The 26,776-nt window shown below is 56.5% G+C and overlaps 1 protein-coding gene across 1 annotated transcript; it reads right to left on the bottom strand.

The window, feature by feature from the left end:
* Positions 1-227: 227 nt before the first annotated feature.
* Positions 228-26,703, bottom strand: KCTD5 (potassium channel tetramerization domain containing 5). The gene is made up of 6 exons (XM_063099404.1): positions 26,452-26,703; positions 13,394-13,502; positions 11,649-11,740; positions 9,961-10,056; positions 7,781-7,906; positions 228-1,919 (listed from the first exon to the last, which is right to left on the bottom strand). The coding sequence occupies exons 1-6, from the start codon at positions 26,701-26,703 to the stop codon at positions 1,890-1,892; spliced, it is 705 nt and encodes a 234-aa protein (XP_062955474.1). The 3' UTR covers positions 228-1,889.
* Positions 26,704-26,776: the final 73 nt, after the last annotated feature.

The following is a 26,776-nucleotide window of genomic DNA, read 5'->3' as shown; positions in this document are numbered from 1 at the left end:
TGGGAGATGGGCCTGGCCTGAGCCAGACCCCCTTCCCCCACTGTATGGGCACACTCCAGCCACTGACCATGCCAAGAGCCCTGCACAAGCCCCAGCAGCCAGCAGAGCCAGGTGTCCGGGAGGGGACAGCGCCTGGCCTGAGCCAGGCAGTGTTTCTGCAGCAGCGGCCTTTCCAAGTATTTTAAGACACTAACAACCGATATGCTCATTCATAAATACACAATTTTATTTGCTATCTTCAGGGGAAACTTAGGCATTAAACTGTAAGCTGATAAAATACGGATACCTAAAAAAGTATAAAAGTATAAATATCCCCTTAGAATAAACTTTAGTGAATTAAGTCTTAATATCTTTAAATTAAAAAAAACCACAAGCCTAACTATTATGTCAAGGTCATGAATCAAACAACGCTAAGCGGCCAGCAGCCCAGAGCACACCGCGCTTCCTCCTGAGCTCCACTGGGGAGGACAGAGCCAGCTAGCAGCTAAGTCTGCCCTAAAGAAAGTTTTCATAAACTGTTTAAGCCAAACATTTAACAATACACAAGAGACCTTACAAAAAGGAGGAGGTAAGTCCTAGATGCTGGAGAACTTGCTTAATCAGGTTACTGGCAAAGGAGAAGAGGGAGAGGGCATGGGCGAGAAGTCTCTGGAAGCATTTGAACTAGACAGCGCCAGCGCCTCTGACCCACGCACTGGCAGCCCCGGGGCCGGTCTGCACAGCTGCCCTTAGGAGCCCTTGCTCCCTCATGCCAGGTCCCTGGATGCTGATGAGCCGAAGACCAGCTGGGCAGGTCTGGTCTCAAAGCACACGGGTGGCAGTTTCTAAGGGAATCCTGGCTGCGCTGACGTCAGGTCAAGGGGAGAGCCTGGCGGACCGCGCAGGGTCTCACACACCCTAGGACCACGGGAGAGGAGACTGTGTAGTTCCACAGAGCAAATGACAGCCACAGGGAAGAAACATCTGTGATGTGCTGTAAACACCCCAGTTTTTGCTGGAACCCAGAGCTTCAGCGCCAGCAGCCGGGCAGCCAGGCCTCCAGCCCCGACCACCAGCCCCCACGCGACAAAGGCACCAGCAGGTGCCAGCTCCCTCACGAGCCTGTGGGTGGGACAGATGAGCAAAACTTCCACCTCACGCTAAATGACTTAACAGATCAACCGAAAACGTAGCGACACTTTTAGGCATTTCTAAAGAGTATAAACACTGGGGAGTCTATCCACATTTGAAAAAAGGGATACAAAGTTCTCTCACCCGGAAAATACAAATTGAGAAGACGACTGTTCCAGGCCTGTGAGGCCCACCTTGGGGAGGCAGCCCCAGAATTAGTGGGGATGCAGAGGCCACCGGTCAGGAGCCTGTGCAGGGTCGAAGGAACCACCAACTGATCACACCCGGAGACAGAGCAGACCCCTAACTCAGGGACTAGGGCCTAGAGCCCCCTGGATGGCCAGTGGCACCCAGACCCCGAGGCCACCATGTGCTGGACATCGACGCGGCTGCTGTCACTTCCTACTGCAGAGGCCCAGGCTGCTCTTACAGACAGTTTATGTAGCACCAAGAACACTGTCCTTAAATGATCTTCAGTGATCAAACAGGCTGATCGGGAGCATCCTGCCACAGGCCCATGTGGGTGGCACTTGGAAAAATCAGAGCGAGGCCCCCAGAGACAGAGCCCCTGGGCCATGACACCTCCCCCACAGGGATGCCCAGCCTCAGACAGCTGGGCCCGTCTCTCACCACCCACCTCAGAGGCAAAAAAGGATTCACACCCAGATCTCTAGGAAAATTATCAAAAGCAGGTTTCTTCTCATGGCCAAGCTTCCTGAACGGTTTGTTGCATCTCGGGACAAAGTAAATCATTTCTTCAGCTGTCAGTACTGTGTCCCTCACATCCTTGAACCTCGTTCTTGCAAAATCTGAAAAACACCAAATGTAGAGAATGAAGACTCAGGCCCTGGACGGGGGGAGCAGATGTCCAGGACAGCACAGACCCAGGGCTGGAACAGACGGCCTGGCTCAGGGAGCCGAGGACCCGGCACCGAGGGCCAGCCTCCCAGAACAGGCTGTGAGGCCCAGGCCCAGCTGGCAGCAGGGGAGCTCCAGGCCCCTCACACTGTCCACTCCAACCTGATGCCAAATGACCCAGTCCCCACACCTCCCCCCGCCCATCCCGCAGCAGACCTGTCTGCCCTGCATGGCCCTGGGCCTCCTCTGAGACATACCACGTGGCCCTCAAGGGGGGCCGGCTCCTTGGTAAGGCTCCAGGGACCCCCCACACCCAGTCCCCACTCTCTCCTACCAGGAAAGCACAAACAATGGCCCCCACTTTGACTCCCCCCTCAGGATCTTCTGCCTCAGCCTGTCCCGAGGGTGGCAGAGCCCACCTGAGGATTTCACTCCCCACCCGACAGGTGCTGACTGCTGAGTCTCTCAGCCCATTGCAGACCGGGGCCCCAGGGTCTCTCAGCAGCCCCTGCCCCAACCTGTCCCTCTCCTTTCCTCTGCCCCAGTGTGGAACACACCCCCACACCGTGTGCCCAGTCATACAACCCAGGTGCCTGGGCCCTCCTAGGAAAACTCCTCACTCCGTCTCAACCACCCCCAGCTGGCCTGCACCTCTGCCGGGCAGGGCCCACCTCCAGGGTGAGGCCCCCTCCTCACTGCAGCCAGATGGGACCCTATGAAACACCAGAGTGACCTCAGAATACCCTCCCCTCACCACACTGCGGGGATGTCCTCCCCTCCTGGACCAGCCAGCTCTATAGGGCCCCTGCCCCTTGTGCCACCTCCCGCCTCCCTCCCCAGCAAACTGGAACTTCCTGCATCCCCCATCTCCACCCCATGGGCTGGGGCCCCTGAGGGACCAGTGGAGGGGCTACGCCTCATCCCCAGGCAGGGAGCTTCGGAGCTGGCAAATGTCACTGGAAGTCAATTCCGTGCGACTATTTCCCTGTGTTGTATGTGGGCTGCCGAGGCAGCAGGTCAGAGGACAGGACACCAGGAATCCTGGCCCGAGACAAGGCTGCTGAGAGCCCACTGGCAGTGGAAAGAGCCAGCCTCCCAGAGGCCTGTCTTCATTCACTCCTGCCGATCCCCATCCCTGGGCTGCTCCCCACCGAGGGGCCCTGGGGTCACGCGCTGCCTGTGGCACCCACTCACTCACTGTCCAGGGCATCTGCGGAACACCTTCCGCTATGCTGGGGGAGCTGCACAACCCTCCTTAGGACCGACAAAGGCAAGCTCCTCAAGTTCAGTGTGACTTCCAGGCTCGCAAGGACATGTGGAGGTGACCCAGGGTTACTGCGCCACCCCCACTGATAGGCACAGCCCCCATCCCCCACCAGCCCTGTGCAGAGCTGGGGCCCCGCAGATGGAGTGCCTGCGTTGGCAAAACTAAGCCATGGAAATGACGAGAGCGATGTGACATCCCAGAGGGGCCAGGAGCTCAACACCTCCCTCCTCATGAGAAGACCCCTTGAGGACCTGTGACCGTCACAATGCCAGCATTCTCTCCCGAGGCAGGGAGGCACCATCTGCCCTGGGCAGGGCTGGAGTGAGACCCACGTCCTCCAGGTACACTCCTGCCCAGGGCCACCTTCCACAGGGAGCCCAAAACCAACCACAGAGACCAGCCAGGGACCAGCAAGGCTGCGCCCCAGGAGCAGCACCCCTAGGGGCAGGTGAGCGGCTGACCTGTCATCACCTGGTGATGCCCAGAGCCAGGGCCACTCCAGGACTGCTCTCACAAACAGCCCAGACCCCCTGGGCCAGCAAAGCATGTTCTCGATAGCATACACACAGGAAGTAACTGGGGAGGAAGGGAGCAGGGAGGCCCATGCGACAGAAGCCCCTCCTCCCTCTGGGACACTGGCCCCGCCTCCACACCCTGGCACCTCCTGGTGGCAGGTGTGGCTCCTCTGTGCTCAGTGGGCAAAGCCCCGACCCAGTGTCTGTCACAGTTGGGAGCCTGCTGCCCACGTGGCTTCTGAGGCCCTACGACAGGAGTGTCCTAACCCACATGGCCAGAACACAAACCACCCACCTGATCTGAGACTCAGAGTGGAAAAGGGAAAGACAAAGTATCTCAGGATCTACGATGAAATGATAATATGTACATGTGCTGGGTTAATATGACTAGCATAAACTTGACATTTTTTGACGTTTTTAACATGGCTACTAGAAAAATGTAAAGGACAGATGGACTGCACAGGTCTAGGCCAGCATCTGGATCATGAGGCAGAACTGAGGATGAGGATGTGTACAATCACCTAAACACAGCCACTGAAAAGGGAAAGCCTGGCTTAGCCGTGCCTGCACTCAAATGGGCAGCCGGCGCCCAGGCCACAGTCTGCAACCCCGGCCCTAACCATGCACCGTGGGACATTCAGCCGTTGGGGTGCTTGGCGGCCAGTGCTTCCCAAGTTCCCTCATGCACTGTGCCCAGTGGGTAATGCATGTACACCTGGGGTGGCCTGGGCCTGCCCACCCGCTCCAGGCCTCCGTCCCCCTGTGCCAGCGAGGGAGCGGACCACCAATCCCTGCTAACGTGCCGACGCGGCCAGGTTCTAGTGCTGGCCCGGCCCATGATACACAGACAGAACACATTGCAGGGCAGGGACTGGAGGGGGAGCTGGGGCAGGGCGGAGGGAAGGAGGGTCCAGATGTCATCCCTGCCCTGGGGCAGACACGATAGCAGCACCGGGCTGAGAGGCTTGGGCAGGGCAGGGATGCCCCGGGCCTTGGTGTCTGGGATCAGGGTCCTGAGCCCATGGCCTGTGACAGGCAGGGAGGTCAACCAATCGGGAGCTGGTGGGCTGGAGTAAGTACTCACTGCCAGCCCCCAGGGTGCTCCCGTGTCCTGACACAAAGGTCATCCCCACAAACGCCCAACCCTCCTGCCCACAGGCATCTGTGGAGGGAACACTACGACAGAGCGGTGACAGCGTCCCACAACAGCCCCCACCCCCTCAGGCAGCTCTACTGAGGATCTACACAGGCGGCGTCGAGCATGGGGGTCTCATCAACTACAGGCTCAGGATAGAGCATGGGGAGGGTCACAGGGTCAAGGAGACTTGAGGTTGCAGAGCTCACCGTGACATCACACTCAATCTGAGTCGTCCCCAGGGGGACTCACCTCCTCATCGTCACTCTGTGGCAGGCGGCCAAGAGAGAAGAAGACATGGCCGTCAGGACATGCGAGCCGGGAACAGACGGAGGGAAGCCCCCATGAGGCTGCCACCCCTCAAGGCTGGGGCCCTGGACCCACTAGCATGTGGGACACATGGCATCCAGGCTCCTCTGCAGACACACGCTCAGGCTGTGAAGCGAGCAGCTGAGCCCTGCCCAAAAAGCCTTCAGCCTGGCTCCTGGGAGGTGACCTCCAGGCCCTACGACCGTCCTGCCTGACAGGAGGTCCTCTGTCTGCCTGGGGCCTGCGTCCCACTGGACAGGCCCCTCTGCTGTGTGCTGGGCTTGGGGCCTCGGTTAGAGGGGCTGAGCCTGAGCCCAGCAGGGGCAGCTGATCCATCAACCTGCCACCAGCCATGCCACGTGATGGAGCCCCAGGAACACCCTGGCAGAGGCCGGAAGCTGCCCTGGTGGGCGAGGGTCCATGCATGTCACATGTCAATGGCAAGGGTGACGTGCCTGGCCTCTACGCCACACATCTCCTGCCATGACTGACATGAACCTCATCTGAATTCCTCCGTGATAAACGGTGCCCCGAGTCTAAATGCTCTTGGCACATCTGTATGTCCTTCCAGTGACTTCTCAAGCCCTCTCAGCCAGATGGTGGCTTGGGAAGCCCATGCTGGCAATTAGACGTGGAGGTGGGCCATCCCTCTCACTCATGGTTGTCCCAACACCTCACACCGGCCACCGCCTCGGGGGCTTTCACATCCCTCGCTCCCACCACATGCCACTCGAAACAGGCACAGGCTGCCCAGCAGTGCCAGGTGGCGACCGGTGCTGCAGGGTTGGCGGGCACAGCTCTAAGGACACCCGTGGCCCTCAGAATTTGCAGCCTGGCTCCAACCAGGCTGCACACAGGGTGTCCCCAAACCACTGCCCTCCATACCCAGCCCCACGATGCACGTGCCGCTGGGCAGCCACCCCATTTCAGAGCAGGCATTTTGGGGAGAGAAATAGGGCCATGATTTCAACAGCAGAGGGATCTGGGGTCACGTTTGGAGCCTCTTCACAGCACAGAACGTGTCCTTTCTGCAGCCGAAAAGCCCCCTGGGGGAGAGGGCCCTGTGGGCTTGGTTACAAAAAGTGTTTAAGTGCAGAAATAAAAAGCTTCTAAAAATAACACACTGTACAAAAGAGCCCTGCAGTGGCCCAGGGAGGAAGAGGTGACTCCTCGTAACCAGGCTCAGGGCTCTCGGAGAGGCAGGGGTCGCCTTCTAGACCCCAGACTCAAAGGGAAGCACATCCCTGGGCCTGGCATGGGGTCCCCGGCTTCCCCACCAACCCCGCACCGTCCTGTGCCTCAAGGCGGCAGCCGTGCACAGAGCCCAGCCTCCCAACACGCAGCAAGAGCACATGTCAGGGCCCGGGCACCATTATTCCACAGGTGGCGGGAGCGCCACCCTGAGACCCGAGACATGCATAGTGACTCTGTGGGCTGCTCCAAGCCCACCACTCCAAAGGAAGACCCGGGAAAGGCTCCAGGGATGGTCCTGGGCAGGTGGCTGCCAACCAGAGGCTACAGTCAAGAGCCCGAGGTCACCCCAGGAGCCCAGGTTTAACCACCAGTTAAAACCCTTCCAGTACTGGCCTTTCCCTGCACCCACCCAAAATACTCTCTGGCAATGCCCTCAGCCTTGACTGAGGTCACCTGCTGGCCTAGGACCTGTCGCCCAAGCTGGCTGCCTACAGTGCCCTGCCCTCACCTCCTGGCTCTGCTGAGACCCCTGTGGGTCCCGTGAGCCCCTTCAGAGCTGGCTGGGGGGCTCTCCAGCCACTGCCTGGCTCTAAAGTCTGGGAGACCTGCCAGATGGAGCCAGCCCAGGCCAATACTGGTCTCTGCGAGGACAGACTGTAAGAACATGCCCAGAGGAAGTGCCACCAGCATCAGTCACCTGGGGGCAGGGCCGCCGAGAGCAGACGAGGCAGGCAGTCCTTGGCTTTCACCCCTGGCTGCCCCATCTGCCTCAGGAGCCAGAAGAGCCTGATGCCAGCAAGGATTGGACCCGTTCACACAGGCTGCCGAGATGCTGGGCCAAGACCAGGGTCTAAAAACCACAGAGTCTACAGGACGCTCTCCCTTCACAAACTAACAGCTAACTCCCAAGACCAAGCTGGATGTGGCCAAGATGGCTGCCAATCCCAAGAAGCTCCCCCAGGCTCAGGAGTGAGCCAGGACTGGCTATCCCACACTCACCACCAAGAACCAGGCCTCATGGGCTGCTCGGTGTCCCAGATCCTCACCCACACACTGAGGTTGTCCCCTGGCAACAGAGGATCCCTGGTCCCCTGAGAAAACAGCCCACAGAGGCGTTCCTTAAAAGCACAGCCCCTGCCAGCAAGACCAGAGGATACTTCCAGGAAACTGCATGGCCACCCCATGGGGAGGCCTGTGTTCAGAGACCACCATTCCATGTCCCACATCCCTTGTTGCAGGAGACTGCCTCTGAGAGTCAGGAATCACATGGGGATGGCCAGGAGCTTAATGAGAATGGCAGAAATACAGAGCTCTGAGGAGAAAAAGCTTCCAAACCCAGCCTGTGGGCGGCGTGTCTGTGAGCAGCCTGTGCACGGGGCTGGCACTGCTCACCTTGGCCTTCTCGCTGGGCTCGCTGGGCGTGCCGTACGGGGTGTTGTGCAGCTCCTTGGAGACCACGCACAGGAACTCAGCCTGGTCCTCATTTCCGTAGTTGTAGGAAGAGCCAATGCCAACCAACTGCAAGGAAGACACAGCCTGGTGACACGCTGCCACCGGAGGGAACCCATGGCTAAGCTGCCAGCACTTGGGGACAGGGGCAGATGTCATCCATGAGACTCTAATGAGCAAATTCCCAAAAGCCCTCACAGCATGGCACACACACCTGCAGCACACATCATCACAGATGTGCCAGGACAGTCTCTTTCTCTGTGGGGCAGAGCTGTTCTGTGTTTCCAGCTGGGCCAATAGGGGATGCTGACACCTCCCTAAGGACAGGGACACAGGGGGTGGGGGGAGGGGGAGGGGAGGGGCTACTCAGAGCTGCCAGGGCAGGTACTAGATGACAGCGAAGGCTGACTGCCCAGAGAAGCAGCACCTCAGGGGGCTGACCACCCGCAGTGGGACCTGGGGTAGTGGCAGGGGAGGAAGGCCGCCTGGAGGGAAGAGCCCAGGCCACACTGCCTGAATCTGAGAGACGGATGCTGGGGAAGCTGTGGTTCCCATGTCTCAGCCTTGTCGTCTGACTGGGACTGAGTGGGCCACCCTCAGGCCACTCCAACACACCTGCGTCCTTCTAGGTCACCAGGTGTGCGATGCAAGTCCCAGGGCAGAGCAGCTGCCACAACCAGGGGTCTGGCGCAGGGTCATGTGCTTTTGTGCTTTTTAAATGCAAAAATCAATCAAAAGGAAACTACTAAATTGGGACATTAATGGCATCATTATTGATACCAAAAAAACAGCTGAAAGGCCACTTGCTCTTTGGCCTCCCTGTGTCTAAATCTGCACATGCAGGAGACGGGTGGGGAGAGCAGCCCACAGGGAGCAGCTCCGGGACAGCAGTGGGCCAGCCAGGAGGCGACCGCAGTGCTGGACCGTGCAGTGGGGTGCCCCCGCCGGTGGGAGCACCATAGCCACGTCTGCCAGGCTCCGTGTTCTCACAAGGCATGCAAGCCACTTCCGGACCCTGTTCACAACCCACCCTGGCCTCGTCACTGACTGCTGGGTGACCCTGAGCTCCATCCGGCCACTTAACAGGTCCCCAAAGCTTGAGTCCACAAAGAAGAAATCAACTAAGGGGACCTCACAGCCCCTAGGCCAGGCCCCACCTCCCAGCAGCTTGGTAACCCAGCAGTTCCAGCTCCTGATCTGAGAAGCAGAGCACTCCTTATTGACCCAACATGACTCTGGCTCACGGGGCCTCACCAGCATGAACAGGGAGCAGAAGAGGTCCCCGAGGGTCAACGTGTGCAGAGCAGATCAGAATCGAGAAGGCAGAAGGTCCCTGCGCTTCGCAACAGATTTGGGAACCACCTGAGAGCTAAGGACAGAGTCCTGAAGCTGGTCACGAAGGAGGACACCCAGGTGGAGGCGGGGGCACCACAGGTGCTTAACTCCAAACAAGGATGCCCAGTTCACAGCCTCCAGTGGCATTTGAAGGGGGACTCCAAGCACTCTTCACACAATGCCTTATTTCAAAAGACCCAAAGGAAAGGGTGGCCGTGATCAGGAGGGAACCTAGGCCATGACAGAAGCACATGACAGAGGAAACACTCAGGATGGAGAGAGCCAGGCAGGGTCAACACCCGACTCAGTGTCCACCTATGAGCAGGCTCAGCGACAATGAGGTCATGGGCAGGGGCCCACACAATCAGAGACCAGCCTTGACACATCCTGAGGTCCCTGGACAACGCCCCCAAGCACCACAGCACAAGCTACTACAGGAGAAAGGAACACTCTGCACAGAAACGCTGTCAGGGGCCCTGTGCAACCCAGCCTGACGCAAACCAGGGGGAGGAGAGACCTGAAGCCAGCCGCGCCTCCACAGTCTGGCTGGCAGCAGCGAGAGGACACTCAGCCCACAAGAGCAGGCTGGGTAAGAAGACTGCAGAGCAGGACTGGGAGGGCGTGGGAGGGATCTGGGGTAGGCGCTTCCACAGCCAGCACCACCTCCAGCAGCCATAAGGAGGCGGGTGCCTTCCCCAGTCACAGGCAGCAGCCCCGAGACCCGACCTTTGTAACTAGAAACCCAGCTGCAGCCCAGGCAGACACAGCCCAGCCAGGGGGCCCCTCACCTGCTCGAACTTCCAGCCGTCAGACATGGTGGACACCATCTGTGTGAGCTCCTCCTCCTGACACTGTAGCACACGGTACACATGTTTCATGGGCACCTGCAGGTACGAAGGCACAGGTGAGGGACACCATGCACACCCCACACCCACTCCCTGCGTACCCAGCCAAGCAGCCCTGCCCACGTGGGGGCCAGGCCAGGCTGATGTTCACTCCTCATGGCTCAGCCAGGTCACAATGCCCAAAGCAACCCTGAGCACATCCACAAAGCTAAACACAGCCTGCAACAGCTGCTGTTTTCTGCTTCCTCATCCGCCTCCAAAAATATTTCCATTTCTAAATTTCAAAATACAATGAGTCATGTTCCTGAAATCCTTAGAACACCTACCTGTGCTAGACATGAATAGATAGGACCTCCTGGGTAGGGCCTGGAAGTAGTGCCAAACAAACCCCACACCCTGCCACTAGAAAGAACTCAGAGAGATGCACCACAGCTCAGACAGGGGCCTTCCCTGGCTGAACTCCTTCCTAAAATGCAGCCTATCTCCTGAGCTCCCCATGTACTCACTGCACTGTGTTCCTGGTGGGTTCTCGTTGTGGGGACACGTGGATGACTGACCTGACAAAGTCCCCACTCTTGGAGCAACTACTGCGGCCACACGAGACACAAAGAGGCCGTGGGCATGGATGAAGAATAGAGTGAGGGCAGAGACCTCGAGTCCCGGGTCCCCACGTGAAGAAGGAGACGCATGCCAATGATGCACATTGGCAAAGCCACACCCTGTCTCTGCCAAGCTCCTCAGTTCTTCTGCCACGAGCCAGTGACTGATGCTGGTGTGTGACCGTGAGCCAGACCCTGTGAGGGGGGCCTCTCCCACCTCCAGCCTGCAGTGGGGCACCGAGGCAAGGAGGTTCATGAAGCCGAGTGGGCTCCCGCAGGAGGGAAAGGGCTGGGCAGGTGGTGCTACCTGCCCCTCCCAAGCCTGGCTGCTGACCAGCTGCTCTGAGTGCAGGACATTAGTGAGCCCTTTTACAGGGGTCTGGGAGGTGCACAGCAGGAAAGCCCATTAGGCGGTAGGGGCAGCAAGAGAGTTTTAAGTACACCAAGACTCTTCAGATAACAGCAGCCAGAGTACTGTGGCGTCTGCTTCGTGGCATCCTCCCAAAGGAGCTCCACTAGCTGGGCAAGGGCCCAGCCGCTCTCAAGTGCAGAGTTGGCACGCTGACAACAGCTAATGCCCCAGACCCGCCGGGCCACCCTCCATGGAGCTGCCGGACACGGCCCCTCTCACACAATGCAGCCTGACAGGTGGCAGAGGGGCCATGCATGCTCCTGCCACGTGCAGCAGGCCCTCAGGGAGGACCTGCATCCAGGCACCAGGCATGGACAGCACGACCCCACCTGCTCTTCCCAGTAAAAGCCGTATCCTCACATGCCCACACAGACCCGCAGGGCCAGTCCATGTCTCCCTGCTCTCCTCCAGCCACACTGGCCACAGGCCCTTTGCATCTGTGGCTCCCCCGCCCTCGGAGCCTCTGCCCTACCTCACCCTGGTCCTCCCACACAGCTGTCCGTCTCTTCCTGCTGCCAGGGAGGCCCAGGGAGCTGGATGGATCTCACGGGAGGGGTGCTGCATGAGCCACCCCACCCTCCAGGCCCCAGGAGCTCCCGCATGGTAGTCACTGGTCTCACCTGTGATGTTTTGCTGTCTCGTTCTCTAATTTTGTCCTTTACAAGTTTTATTAGTGAGGTGATATTGTAAAATTCTGCTTCCTCCAACACTCCTGGAATAGAAAAGAATAACCGTTAACTTTCCCCAGACCAGACCAAAGAATAAATGTTGGCACCTGCCCCCAGCTCCTGCCTGAGGTGGGCCCATGTGCCTAGCCCAGCAGAAACTCCACAGCCCCGTCCTAACACACAGACCGACTTCCTGCAGATGCTGCTCCTGGGGCCATAGGGACAGAGGGCTGAAAATGAGGGACAGTGGTGTCGACTAAGCACCCTCCTGCAGGATCCCTACAGGCAACCCACACTCAGCCATTCCGAGTCCCCAGCACACTGGGGACTGTGACTGGCATTTCCTTCAATGTCCTGAGATGGGAATCTGCACATGGTGGACCACAGGTGGCCTTGGGCACATGTCTGAGTGGCTCAGAACTTCAGCTTCCCCTATTCAAATGAAGCATGTGGCTAACTGGGAGGATGACTCCCAGCTCCAAGACTCTTTCCAAAGACAGCCATCTGTAAAGCACCATATTTAGGAACTTGACACCTCCCAGAAATTCTTAAGAACAGATTCCACGGGCCTTCTCCTGGGTATTCTTAATCTCTTCAGCCCCAGCCCCAAAGGGAAGCCGCGTGGAGGATGTGACAGGCCGGCACAACACAGCCACCTGCAGAGGACAGAGAACAGGCCCCCACTGCTTAGCCGCACTGTAGCAGCAAAAGCTTCAGCACCAAAGGCAGTGGCTATGGGGCTGTTGTGCTCCAGCTGATGCCTGGTGTGTGTCAAGCCCCCATTTCTAAGCAGAGCACATTTGGACCCAGCTGTGAGATGATGTGTAGCCTAGGATGGTGCATCTCCACCAGCTGACAGAGGAAGGCCACCCTCAGGCAACAAGAGTGAGTGTGAAGAGCTGACTGCTCCAGACGAGGTGTCCCCACAGCATCGGGAACTGGGGCCTGCATGAACTCAGGAAGAGGAAGGCAGAGGTGCAGTGGGAGCTCACAGAGACACTGCTCAGCCCATACCAGTGGTGACAGGAAAGCATCAGGGCCAGGGAGGCAGCCAAGTCTGAGAGCAGGTGGGTGGCACTGGAGCCTCCCGGGACCCTCATGAAATAGACCCTGGGCTTCTCCGAGCCAGGGCTGTACCAGAACACAGCTGTCAGAGCCATCCATTTCTGTGCTCCACGACCTGTCAGAATGTAGCCTGGTGACCAGCAGTAGCAGACACAACTCAGGTGGTGGCACAGAGGTCTCCACCTCTTGAGCTGTCCTCAGAGGAGGGCAGAGCAGGGTGGGCCAGGTTCTGAGGCATGCCACCAGGACTTGGCAGGCACGTCCGGCACACATAGGCCTTGGGCCACATCAACCAGTGCAACTGTGGGAGTGGGTGGTCTCCAGAGGGAGGAGCCCCCGCCCACACTGGAATCAACACTGGACACTTGGAAGAGGGAGCCTGGGAAGCAGCCACGTCCAGGGAGTGCAGATACAGGCTTCTGCCCTTCCCAGCCAGCCAATGAGCAGCCCTCCATCCTCTCTGACAGGCCCATTGTGTGTCCAGCAGCAGCCTCAGCCTGCCCACCAGCACAGGGCTTGCTACACAGCAGGGGTCTCAGGCCCGACAGGTCTGCATCTTAAATGGAACAACCAGATTCTGCATGGGCCTCCGCCCCCAAAGCTGAAATATCTGTGCAGAAAGGACAACTCACCTTCTTCCGCCAGGTCTTTGTTAATAACCAGCTTCCCGTGTCTCAGGTAGTTCAGCACGGGTCCAAAGTAGGTGGGGTCTCTGTCGATGAGATAGGCACCCATCTCATCCTGCAAGGGACAAAGCACCATAAGTCCCGATAAGAAACTGCCCATTCTGTGGCTACCCAAGGCCAGGACACACCAAAGAGCTTTAGAGGCACACGGGTCATACCCATCTCTTTAACCCCAAACTAGATCCATGCTTATGGCACCTCAGGGAATTCTTGAGTGGTGCTGCCACTTGCAGCCACTAAACCTGACTTGTCACCATCTCAGGTCTAAGACAAGTTCTATCTTGTATCTGGATGGGACATCCATTTATTCTGCAGTGGTTATGTGTAGGCCTTTTTCCTCCCAGCTCCAGAAATTCCTGAGGAAACACACAGAATGACCAAACACAGATTCTCCTCCCGGTGGCTTGGCTTCTGAAGGACACTCAGGACATGGGCCTCCCCGGGCAGATGTCCTGGACTATGGGTCAGGGATGACCCTGGGGCTGCTTGACTGCCAAGAGTGGCTAAGGCATCTCTGGCTGGTGAAGGATGGCTGCGGAACTCCAAAACCACCGTCAACAGCCTGGTTAGCAACGAGGGATGCCTGGGCCAGAGGCACAGCCAACAGTGACCCGCAGGAACCACATTTCTGCTGAGCAGTGGCTCCAGGGCTTTCCTGGTGGTTGCAACTCCCACCTTAAGCTTGGCTATTTATGCAACAGACCATTCAGAAGGAGGTCCTCCCCAACTGGAAGCGGACGCCCCCTGACCGCCCATAGCAGCCACCTCAGTGGAGGCAGACACTCCCTCCCAAGGCATGAGAGACAGTGGGGAGTGGTGTGGCCCCGCAGCGGGGTGGCACTGTGGGTCTGTGGCAGCTGGGACCACCAACAGCGGTCAACTTGACTACAATGTGCTCAGATGTTTTAAGGACAACCACATGGGAGAAAGGAAAGAAGCAGTGAGTTTCTGTCACCTTCCCCGACCCTTACCCCAGACCCAAGCCCATATACTGCTACACATCTGACTTGGGGACTGCTGAGTCCGACATAGCCCATTGGCTGCAGGACCTCAGGCCTTCCCACATGGCTGTCCCGCTGACATGCTGATGTGGGGCTGGGGACAGCTCCTCTCTCCACACCAGACACCCATCCTGAGAATTCGGCCCCTCCTGCAAGCCTGCCTCCCCCAGGTGGGACTTGGTATCAGCATGGACGGCCCAGTGAGGGCAGCAGGAACCGAGGCTGCCTCCCAGGCTTTCCCACCAGCCAGGCCATGGCCAAGTGCTTGGGAGAGAAAGGGACTCCATAACTCAAGTGGAGAGTGGATGCAACCTTCCTGACCAGAAAATGGATTCCAAGGCTCAGAGGAGGCCCTTGGCAGTTCAGGCCTCAGCGAATGCCATGCTCCAATGGGAGCAGCTGCTAAGCCAGGCCCAGGAGGACAGCAACAGCATCTTTGCAGGGGAGAAAGCCCAAGCCTCGTGGCTACGTGTGCCCTCAGGCACCAGAGCCAGGAGGCAACAGGCCGTGTTAAGACCCTATTTTCCATTCACAGACATCAAATTCTCCAATTTGGGCCATAAAACCTGCTAGTTTCAAGGGTTTCTTTCTCTCCAAAGTCCACCAGGCAGATATAAAGATCTGCTTTTCTTAGATCAAAGGACACAACTAAGCCCGGTGGCTGAGATAAAATCAATCAGGCTCTGGACATGGGGACCTGGAGCCAGGAGCCTTGCTTGCCCATCGCCCCCTTCCCGCTCCCTGTGCACTCCCCACCATGCTGCACCCCAGGGCAGTGTCCCAACCCCACACAGACCTCCTGACCTCATCCTCATCACCCCTCCCCCCGCAACCAGCCAGCAAGGAAGCATCAGCAGAGACTGCCTCAGGCCAGGCTTCCCATCCCACAGGCCCACACACTCTGCCTTCAGGCCTGGTCCCCAGCCTTTTCTCCCAACCTCCAAACCCCCCATTTCCTTTAAAGGGGCTGAAGTCTGGAAAGAAACGACCAGTACCACCACACACCTCCTCCCCATGCTATATCAGAAAAGTGTCAGCCGCGGGACATCTACATGTCCCCAAGCTTCCGCATGGCCCACTGCTACTCGACAGACTGCTGGTAGATGGTCAAGGAGTTAAGATCAGATGCGGATGGGGTTCATCTCAGCCTGGGACACCCCCGGGAGCCTTCCTTTTCCCAGTTGGCCGAGCCCTTCAGGCCAGGCCACAGTGAGTGCAAATCCAGGCCACCCTGAGCCTCAGTTTCTTCATGAGTAACATGGGAATGAGAGCATCTCATTCATCTCATGAACAGCTACACACACAGGGGAGGGTCCTGGGCCATGTCCCATGCCTGCCAATACGCCAGGTCCTGCTGCCATCCCACTGGGCACTTGGACCCAGGAGAAGAGGAGAAGTTGTTTATTGAGCACTGCTGGTATGCTGAGCAGCACAAGAGACACAAAGGTGGCCCTGGCCTCCAAAGCCTGGAAGGACGAGGGGACAGGAGAGGGCAGGGCCAGTGAGCCACAGCTGATGGAAACCACAGTGCTGGGGCACCCTGGCGGGCCAGAGAAGGGGCAGCAGCACAGGCTAGAAAGAATGTGGCTAGCCTGAGGATCCAGACAGGGTACCAGGCGAGCTGACATTGGGGCTCGGCCTCAAAACCTCGGAGAAGGGCAGGGCTAGGGCATCGCATGTTTCAGGGCCTGCGTGGGTTTGGTCAGCCCCTGCCGCTGAGCAGGGCTGCCTTTTTCCTTAAACATCCCCTTGCAGGCAGCTTTGACAGCGGATGCTTTGAAAGAACCCCCGCCCTCATCTGGCTTCTCAGCTAGACCACACCTGGCCGGGGTCAGGGGCAGGACACACCCAAACGTTGGATGTGGGGCTGTCCAAGGCCGAGGTCACCAGCAAGGGTGATGGTCCCTCCTCAGGGGGTCTGCAGTGAGACCTCAGCAGCGTGACCTCTATCCACAGTGTGCCGGGCTCTGCCCAGCTTCATGCTCCGTCCCCATGGAGGGCCAGCCCTGATGAGCCTTCCCAACAAAAGTCAGCCACAGCCTCGGGTTCGAGCATACCCTGTGCTCCACAGCCAGCAGCCTGAGAGCCTGGCACCAGCCACCACGGGAAGAGCAGGCTGGGTGCCCACAGGAATACCCACCGGCATCCAACTAAGAGGCACCTTTACAGGAACAGCTTGTTGGAGACTTCCAGAAGAACAACACCAAAGAGTCCAAGACGTTTGCTGCTAGCCTCACTGGGAGCCAAGGCTGGTGGGCAGAACAGCAAAGGGAACCCTGAACGCACCTGCTGACAGAGTCTGACAAGACAGTGCTTGGGCCCTGGCACTAGGACCTCCAGGTCAACCAAGGCACACCTATGAAGACATGAGAACAGCAGGATGGAGCTGCCTTGAAGTCAGCACAGAAAAGGGGAGAAAAAAGGCTCTGGAGGAGTGCCTGCTGAAGGAGAATCCCCCACGCAAACACACACGGGCACAGCTGGCACAGGTAGCGAACAGGCCCAGAGTGTGGGGGTCAGGGTGGCAGCGGGCAGGGCAGCCATGCTCACCAGGCTGGGGGAGGTCCAACCACCCAGGGTCCAGGCTCACACTTAGCCACTCTCCTTCTCTTTGGGCCTCAGTTTCCCCATCTGTCAAATAAGATATTTAGCCATAATGACCCTCGATCTCCTCTGGCTGCAGCGGTCTGTGCTCTAGTCCAACATACCCTGTTCATCAAGTCTCCATCTTGAGGGATGCGATAAATTCCAAGGGAAAGGAAGCCACATGCCCTGGCCACAGAGCCAGATAAGGTGGAGCCAAAGAGAGTGGGGCCTGTCTCTGTCCGGGAAGGGTCAGTTGAAGCAGTGCCCCAAGAGCCAGGCTTTGGACACACTGCAAATGACCCTCAACAGTTTGTGGTTTATCTTAAAAATCCATGTAAATTTTATACTTGAATCTTTTCTTCTCTTACCATAAAAACATCTTCTCCAAAGTCTCAGGGTTAGCCACCTGGGGCACTCAGCCACACAGGCCAACTTAGAAAGCTTGGCAGGAGCATGTCTGCAGACATGCACACCTGGGCCCTGCCTCCATCCTGGACATGCCCACTGCCAGGGGCAGCACCCACCCGTCCTCGTGGCACAGCCCAGCCTGGTGGGGCATTCCCAAACCTGCCGGCTGCTTCAGACACACCATTGCCCAGGCTGGCATCCATGAGTGTGGGCTTCAGGTGGCAAGCCTCGTCACTACGCTCCTCCCACGCAGCATGACCCAACACCTCAGGGGCGTCCCCAGGATCTGCAGTGGCAGGACCCTCAGCCTGCAGCCACCTTGCCCAGCCCCCTCCTGGGGTGAAGCTGCAGAGCCCACATCCAGGCCTGCCCCAAGGCCACCCAGAGCCCAGAATGCCAGCAGAGTGAAGGCTCTGGAGGCTGAGGGGCATTGGCCTTGTGGGAGATCTGAAAACGGTTTCCTGTGATGTCAGTTTTCACAGGGCCTTTGACCGTTCTTCTCGTGGATTCCTCTCAATCAGGCAGGCTTCCCAAAGAAGCCAAGCCACTGTCTGGGCAGAGGTGCAGGCTGGCTCGTTAGGGCAGCATGGGAGGTACCATTCTCACCACCAGGCATGAGGGGCCCTAGCACCACAGGTCCAAGTGCTGGGGATGCAGCTCAGGGCTTTCCATCCTAATGCAGAAATAAAGAGATACTCAGAATACAGGAAAACAAGAAACACAAAGACATCCAAAATTCCAAATGTCAGTCTCAGGCTTACAGTGCAAAGTCAGCAGAGGATCACCTCGGGAAGATTTACAACAATGACAGGTCAATTGAGGGACAGCCCTGCAGCCCGCCACTCAGCCGTCAGGTCACCACACCAAGAGCCTGTGACACGTGGAAGGAAACCCCAAGACATGTCCCCATGTGTTCACATCTCTAAAACCAAACAGCCTCTGAACGAAGGCAGCCAGGAAACAGCCCGAATGCCAGGGCTGGCTGGCGAGACCCAAGGACCCCTCTTCTTCCTTCCTCTTTTCTGTCCTATCCATGCAACTTATGTAACAAGCGCATGCTACATTTACAGAGTGGGGAAGGTTTGTTTTGATTCTTTGCAAAAGAGCCAGAATTAAGACTGCTGTCTCAACAAACCATTCCCTCTACTGACCCTCCTCGCTTCTCACTGAATCAGTGTCTGACCTACTTGTGCAGTGCTGGCTAAAAAATATACACCTCCCCTCTCAGGCACAAAAAAGGGAATTGCTGGACATAGCTCTTGAATATGTGATGATGGCCATCCCTCACCCCCCAAGCCATCAGTCCACACACTCGTGGGGCGGGTCGCTGGTGCTCAAGTGGCACTAAGTGGGCCCAACCCGCAGGGTTGAGCCGCCAGGGGAAATGAGTCCACACCGGTGGTTTCTGGGCTGCAGAGATGGTGCCCCAGCCACGCCAGAGTGGCACCCCAGTCATCTCCCCAAGAGCAGTGCGTGGCCAAAGGCAGGGCCGAGCCCATGTCACAAGCACTCCCAGGAGACGCCTGGCCAGCAACCCCGAAATGGAGGGAGGCTCCCCAGACTGACCCGCCTGGACACCTCCAACTGAGCCTCCTGAAGGCAAGGTGGCGGTGGGCTCAGAGTCCCCTTCCTTTCACTCCTTCCCCAAGTCTGTGGAGCATCTGGAGCCTATGTTTGGTCAGGAAAGGTCCAGTGGCGGGCCCGGGCCACCCTGCTAATCAACAGTCCAACTCTGGGCACCAGCTCCCCCCACCCCCATGCTGCCGCCCAGGAGAGAACCGGCAATGTGGGGACGCCCATCGCCGCAGGGCCACGCCCCTTCATACAACCACGCACCCTGGAAATGGCAGGAGACACCCCGTGTCCAGCATGCCAGGCTCTCATGCAAGCGTCTACACTGAAAATAACCTGGACTCTCTCACTCAGGCTCCTCAGTCTCTCCCCGGTGTTCAGAAACCCCGTGTTCAGAGGAGAGGCATGGCCACGGTAGAGAGTTAAAATTAAGAAGGTTGAGTGTCGTGAGCCAAATCTGGGAGACGAATTCTCTGTCGAATTTTCCCATTGAAATCTAAGTGCAAAAGCATAGAATTTTCTGTGTGCCAACATCTGTAATCAACCTAATTAGAAATACTTGGTTTCTACTCTGAAATTATCCATTTCAAATGACTCTATTTCAAATTCACCCACAAAACCTTCACCTGCTCTCTTCTGCTTTGTTTTATACAGATTTGTTGTATCTTTGACCCCAAGGAGGCCTTAGACATCACCAACTACAAGTGAGGAAACTGAGGCCCAAAGACCAGGGGAGCTTATCCGAGGCCCCTAGATTCTCAGAGCAGGGCTGGGACCTCAGGAACCTGGTTCCCGTGCCTCCCCCCGCACCCCTCTCCAAGCTTCTTGGCCCCCAACAACTGTGCTGCAGATGCCGGGAAAGCTGGCGCTCACTGCACACACCCACAGAGCTGAAGCCAGAAGCCAGGGCTCCCGCTGAGACAGGAGCGTGCACCAGAGGTCCGTCATCCGCCCCCTCGGCACCCCCTGGAAGGGAGCTCCGCAGGCCTCGGGGCCCTGTCCCTTGGGACGCCTCCCCAGCCCGAGACAGCACCATGGTTCCAGCTAGTGCTGTTTAGTACCTAGAATCTGGAAGTCAGCACTTCACACGCGACCTGGATGAAGCCAGGCCAGAAGCAACCACGAGTGGACTCGTGAAGTGGACCCCACAGGTGAGGCTGCCAGGCTTCTCCCGGGACAAACATGTTTCACATTCACCAAAGGTGGGTCCAACCAAGCTCAGGAGTCTGAGACCTGTGTGAGAATGGTCTGTTTTGTTCAGCAGGAACAGGAGCCTTCTTAGGAGCAGAGACTTCACCAACTGTGCCACAGACAAAAGCCAGCTGAGAGGTCAGTCGTGGGCACGTGCTGTGCACCGCCTCCCCAGGCCACCTGTGCAGGCTGCAGCTGCTATAAACATCTATGTCACGAGGCAGGGGATGTCCACCCTCTGGATTTCTCAGGTATGTCCTCCCTAGGGACACTCTAGCTACAGAAAACCTACAAACAAACCCCCAACAGGTATCACATTCCTCGTCGGGCTGGTGTGTGCTTAACACAAAACTGCTGGCATCAGAAAAACAACCAGAGATGAAAACAGGTGGGAAACCTGATCACAGGGACGGGAGCACCATGCAAGACAACCCAGGCTCTGTGGCTGCAAACAGCCCCACCCAGTGGCCCTGCAAGCTGGGAGTGAGGCCTCCCAGGCTCCAGAGTCTCTAAGAGCCCTCCATGCTGGCAGGCAGGACAGCATCCAAGGACACTATGCAGCCAGGACACCCCAGCCAGGGGCTCACACCTAGCCCATGAAGTGCTCAAGCACCGCACCAGCTCTCCGCACAGCCACTGCCCTTTTGGCTCCAAGGTGGCCTGTGCTCTCCCCTCACACAGCCCTGTGGGCAGATTGAGCACAGAGTTCTCCCTTCCCCACTCGCTGCTGGGGCTGAAGGGCAGGCCCAGGGCTTCTCTGCCCCCTCACCTACCTGCCTCCTCCTCCTCAATGAGGATCGCCTGCCTCTCACTCACCCATTTCACAAAACCACTACAGCCTATCAGCAGAATATTCCACCCAAACCTGACTTGAACACCAGGCCAAAGATGGGGGAAGCCCAGCTGCCAAGGAAGCCAGACCCCGCCTGACAAGGACGATGGCGAGGAGGGCCACCAGTGTGCAACCTGCACTCGGGTGCCTTCCAGGATGCCATAAAGCCATCCCGGCATACACTGGCACCTCATACTGGAACTATGCAGCTGTATTTTCCAGGCTTGAAGGCATCAAGTTTCTTGAGGCTTGAAGGCATCAAGTTTCTTGCAGAAAAACTCAGTGGCTGCCCAGGAAGCTCTGCCCTCCCCCATGCACAGGCTCCGGTGTGGCACTGGGGACTCACTCTCCGAGGGCCTGTCCTCCAGTGTGTGAAGTGGTGGCAGGGGAGGCAAGGGAGACTGAAGGTGGCTGGCTCTGGCCACACACCTGAGCACCCCAGGTACTGTGAGATTTATGGTGATACACAAGAGGCAGACACTAATAAATGAGTTCTGAAGGGCTGGCCAGTTACCTCAGTTGGTTAGAGCAGGGTGCTGACAACACCAAGGTCAAGGGTTCAGATCCCTGAACCGGCCAGCTGCCAAAAAACAAAGTAAATAAATAAATTTTGAGGGAGGAGTAAAAGCATTTTTGGCATATTTTTTCTAACAACGAAGTACAAAAATAAAATAAAGACTACTAAGGGCAGTCTCTATTTACTGCCATGACTCACACCAGGACCTGGGTGGGGAGGCATCACATCCATCTTCCTTAACTGTCCCAATTACTCCATGACGGAGCATTGCCTTCATTTTACAGAGGAAGAAACCACAGCTCAGAGAGGTGCATTAACTCACCCCAAGTCACACAGCAGGTTAAGGGACAGACAGTTAAACTCAGGCTCCCTGAGCACGGAGTCTGGCTCTGCCACCAAGGAAAACTATTCCATCACTGGAATTTTCTGGGTGCTCTGCAAACCAGGGAAAGCTTCCCAGTTAAGGGCTAGTTAGTGCAAGCCAGCCTGCACCAAAGCAGAGGCAGTGGCCACACAAACCCTTCCCTAGCAGTGCCAAGCAGAATCAGTTCCTTTCCCAGACTCCAAAGACGGACCTGGAGCATGCAGAGGAGAAGCCCACTAAAAATCCCAAACTGGGGCCGAGCCCGTGGCGCACTCGGTAGAGTGCTGCGCTGGGAGCGCGGCGACGCTCCCGCCGCGGGTTCGGATCCTATATAAGAATGACCAGTGCACTCACTGGCTGAGTGCCGGTCACGAAAAAACGACAAAAAAAAAAAAAAAAAAAAAAATCCCAAACTGCTGACAGGTCTCTAAAAGGAGCCACCAGCCCCTGCTCCCAGCAACCAGGATGCCTGCCAGGCAAGAAAGGGCTGGGAAAAGCTGGGCCAGAATGGGTGCCCCACCCCAGCCACTGCTGTCCACACTGACCCAGGCTGGCATTCGTTGTCTGAGAAGAGCCAGATGGAGAGTATTTTACACTCTCCTCAACCCTGCCCTTTTGGAGTGAAAGCAACCACACAACCCGTGAGTGACCCGGCATCTCTGTGTCCCGGTAAAACTTTACTTGCAAATACTGGCAGGTGGGCCAGAGCTTTCTGACCCCTGCTCTGAGCCAGGATCAGCTGCTGCCCTGCTGGGCAAGCACATCCAAAGCTGTGCTGCAGTCAGCAGGGAGAGGAGCCACTGTGCAGCTGACACACTTCGTCCCGGCCACCCTAGGGCAACTGAGAGTGAGAACATCCCAGGACTACACAGGCCTGTGTCTGATGCCCTGAAACAAGCTCTCTTCAGAGGCCCACCTTCATCACGAAAGGCATGGCCTTTTCTCAGGACTCTACGGCACTGACCTGTAGCCTGGCTCATGCTTGAGGGGCCTTCACATGAGGCGCCTTGTAAAAAACTGACCACAGATTCACCAAAGACAACCTCCTGCTGGGGGAGTGGGGGGTGAAACCAGCACAAGACTGTCCCCTGAGGCCCTGAATAAGCCACAACTCATGGTCAGAGCAAAGAACAGGCTCAGAGCAACATCTTCAATTCGAGTGTGAAATGAAACACATCAGAGTCGCAGACGCCCACTCCTGGCCTTACACTAGTGCACAGGGACACTCGTAGGAATCTGGCAAGTTAGTTTTTCGCTTCTAAGTTAGTTACACAGAGCATAATCTGCCATTTCCACTCTAAGTAATCCCCACTTCTCTTGCCAAGCAGCTTCAGAGATGGTACTCCTGCCCACACCCCCATCACTTAGCCCTGACTATAATATTCCTTTCAAATCTTTCTAACCTTAAAAGTCTTGCCAATACCAAGTGCACTGTCGTCAGAAGCACCATGACTGCCCCACTCCTCAAAGACCCATCCAATGTCACCACATCTGCAACCCTGAAGCCAGGACCATGGCCCAGGTCAACAGGCAGAAGTTTTTTGCACCAGCAGGTTTCTTCAGGCCTGGTTCAGCTGCAGAGACTGAATCCTCCTCAGACCCTCCTCCATCTGAGAGGTTTCCAACCATAACGTAGTAGTACTTGCTGTTTCCCTTGAACTCCTAAAGTATCTCTACACTAAAGCAGGGCTGGTTCAGCCAGAAACAGCAAACTACTTTGTTTTCGGCAATGCCTGTGGACCAGGTACCATGGAATACACAGAGTCGTAACCAAAACGAATCAAGTGCTGAGTCTTTCCAAAGCACTTCCCACAGGCAGCTATGGCACCTGGCCTGCCCCTAAGGACAATGTGGAAGAGAAAAATGACACAGAGCAGCAGGTGAGCAGATGCTGAAATGCACAACACAGTCACTGTCCCGCCGGAGGAAGTCCCCAGAGAAAGTGAGAATTCACACTGGGGCTGTCTACAAAGAGAACTTCGTGGCAGCAGTGGGCTCCATGTAGGCCCTGAGACAAGAGGGTAAGGGCTTGGGAGCACTGGGTATGGTGGGTGGTGGGTCCCAAACTGGGCTCTGAGGACTGGGGCAGGCAGTCAAGGCAGTCCCTGGATGTGTGTGGTGTTCCCAACCCTCCCTGAAAACCTGTCTGTCAACTTCTCTCAAAAGCATCCTCCAGAAAACCCCAGGATAACTTGGCCTCTCACACGTGGCCATGCTGACTGAGCACCCCACCAGACAACCTGACTTTAGAGCATGCTGTCTGCACTCTCATGGTCATTCCCAGCTTGTCAGGCTCCTGCAAGGTGCTGCGTCTTCCTTCTCTTGGGAACTCCTCTCCCTTAAATCTCCCACCCAAGTCCTATCCAGAGCACCACATTCTACAAGCCTAGGTGCTCAAAAAACACAGGTCAGGAAATTTTACACTGCACTTAAGTTCAACTCTAGGAATATCTACCAGGTATCCTCTCACTAATCTTAACTACGAGGTCAGGTCTTAGAGATCTTCACATGTGAATCAACATCCTGTTTGTCTTCCATCACGTAATTAATAGCTTCCCACTCCTAACACCCCTTCCCCTCCACCCTCCTCCTCAGATTCCTCACTCAGGACTTAATTATCAAGAAGGAACCTCCTGGGACATTCTTTCATCAGAATCACAGAGGGAAAAAGCTCAGAAGTCGGAGCATTTTATATATTTTCTCATTAGCAGTAAAAGACTTTAGTAACATGACTAATGTGAATTAGCATTATTCTTTCTGGCAAATTATCTGTGACTAAAACTAATCCTTATTTACTATCAACTATTTCACAAGACAGACTGTATCTGCTGTTTAACCTTAATGTTCTGAGCTTCAGTTTTACAATTTGGAAACTAAGTGTGTTTAAATGGACAATGATGGGGGAAAAAACAACTATGACATAGATATATTTTGATAGATTAATCACCCCCTCCAAGGATTCCTATTATGGTAAAGCATAATTTTCAAAGTAGTCTTAAGAGACAGTAAAATAAAGAGATGGATCAACTCAGCTGTGCTAAAGTCAATTGGCTCTGAATCAACGGTTCCAGTGCTGATCAGATAGTCACTGCCTCGAAAGAACCCAGTGGACAAGAGCAACTTAAAATCCGATTTAATATACAGAACAGGAACGCTTGAGTAGATCGGCAATTTAATTATCACCAAGACCTACAGTTTAAAAAGACAACCCAAACAGTAAAGCACACACCCACAGTATAAAAGGAAAATCACAGCTAGCACAAGCCTGTTTCTATCCTGGAGATGACTGTCATTTTCTGGGAGGTCAATTCTCTAAGAGTAGAGAGCTTGGCCAAATGAGCAATGGAAACAGTTGGGGGTGGGGAAAAGGACAGGAGCGGTGGCATCTCAAACCCTGATTCCTACCCATGATGAGTGGTTCTGTGGTAACTCACGAGTTCTCATTTCCTGATCATAAGGTCACGCCACGCTGAGAAAGGTCTGTCAGGCTTCTCGAACTTGAATTGGAATCCGGATCTTTCTGGGAAGCCTCATGCACCACAAATGTCGAGCTGGCAAGGCACAAAGCCAACTGCGACTATGTAGCCTCCACTGAAAGACCCAGCAAAGTTGGTACAAGGCTTGTGAACTGTCTAGAATAAATATAAACAACTCTTTTTCAAACAGACCTCTGTCTGAGTTTCAATCCCCTACAGCTCCTGAAATACTCTTCCTCGGTCACAATACTTTTCCTCTTGTAAAATAAAGGTAATAATCAAGATAGCTTCTATTACCATCTCCACAACAGTATGAGCATTTAATTTGATCAAAGACAAGCTAAAAACTAACTTGGAAATTCCTCTCCTTTTGCGAGGGCAGCAAGAAAACTAAGCTAATTAGCAGATTTAAAAGGATTCCCTACCTGCCCCCTCCCTGACACCCCTAAGCCACCCCTTAGCAATATTCCCTTTGACAAATCATACTATGGACGGCACCTTCTACGGGCTGCTGACTGGATGCGTGCTGTGGATAAGAAGGATGGAGCGCAGCTCTCTAAATGCAAGTCACTGGGAAAGGAAGGCCACCCGTGTCAACCCACATGCCGTTAATTCAAACGTCTGGAACGTGAAAAGATGAGACGAACGCAAGGTCTCCAGAGCAAGCAAGTACACTGGGACGGAGAGAGGTGTTCATACACCATGGGCAAAACGATCTAGGGAAGGAAAAAAAAGTAGATCCACAGCAAAGTCCGGAGTCTGGGATATTCCTCCTCCACCGAAGAGCAGAGAGGGCAAGAGAGAGAGACGCCCTAAGGTGAAGCGCCTGGGGATCCTCGACGGCGGTGGGTGCCAGGGCGCCATCCTCTCCTTCCTCGGCCCCGGATGGGGAGTCGGGGGGAGCTGGGGTCAAGCTGGCGACGAGGGAACGCGGGGCTCGGAGCCCGGGGCGAGTCGCTCGCTCCCGCCGAGGTCTCCTCCGCGCGGAGCAGGGGTGTGCGGCGGCCCGCGGACCAGGGCGGCCCGGACCCTCCCGGCTGGCCAGCGCGGCCCTCACCTTGTCCGAGTCCAGATCGGGGTCGGCCTGGCACAAGCGGTACAGGAAGGATTTCGGGTCCCGGCACAGCGTCTGCCGGGTGGTGAGGAAGTAGGTGCCGCCGACGTTGAGCCGGACCCACTTGGACACGCCGCCGGGGCGCTGGGCCAGGGCGCCGAGCCCCGCGCCGCAGCGGCGGCACAGGCCGCCCCCGAGCCCCGCCCCAAGGCCACCCGGTGCCGGCGGCAGCACCTCACACTGGTCCTCCGCCATGATCCCAGCAAGCCCCACCACAGCTCCCCTGCACCGGAAGCGTCCGGCCTTTAATACTGTCCTCCGAGCTCTG

The sequence above is a fragment of the Cynocephalus volans genome, chromosome 6 (assembly GCF_027409185.1).
Source record: "Cynocephalus volans isolate mCynVol1 chromosome 6, mCynVol1.pri, whole genome shotgun sequence".
In the NCBI taxonomy this organism is placed as follows: Eukaryota; Metazoa; Chordata; class Mammalia; order Dermoptera; family Cynocephalidae; genus Cynocephalus; species Cynocephalus volans.
Note: the sequence above shows the minus strand (reverse complement) of the source record. Positions and strands in the feature narration are given on the sequence as shown.

Coding starts and splice junctions, on each gene's coding strand:
- KCTD5 (XM_063099404.1), bottom strand. CDS start 26,703: ATGGCGGAGGACCAGTGTGAGGTGCTGCCGCCGGCACCGGGTGGCCTT. Junction 7,907..9,960: donor ACGGCTGGAAGTTCGAGCAG/GTGAGGGGCCCC, acceptor TCTTCCTTGCAG/TTGGTTGGCATTGGCTCTTC. Junction 1,920..7,780: donor AGCCCAGCGAGAAGGCCAAG/GTGAGCAGTGCC, acceptor GGTGTTTTTCAG/ATTTTGCAAGAACGAGGTTC.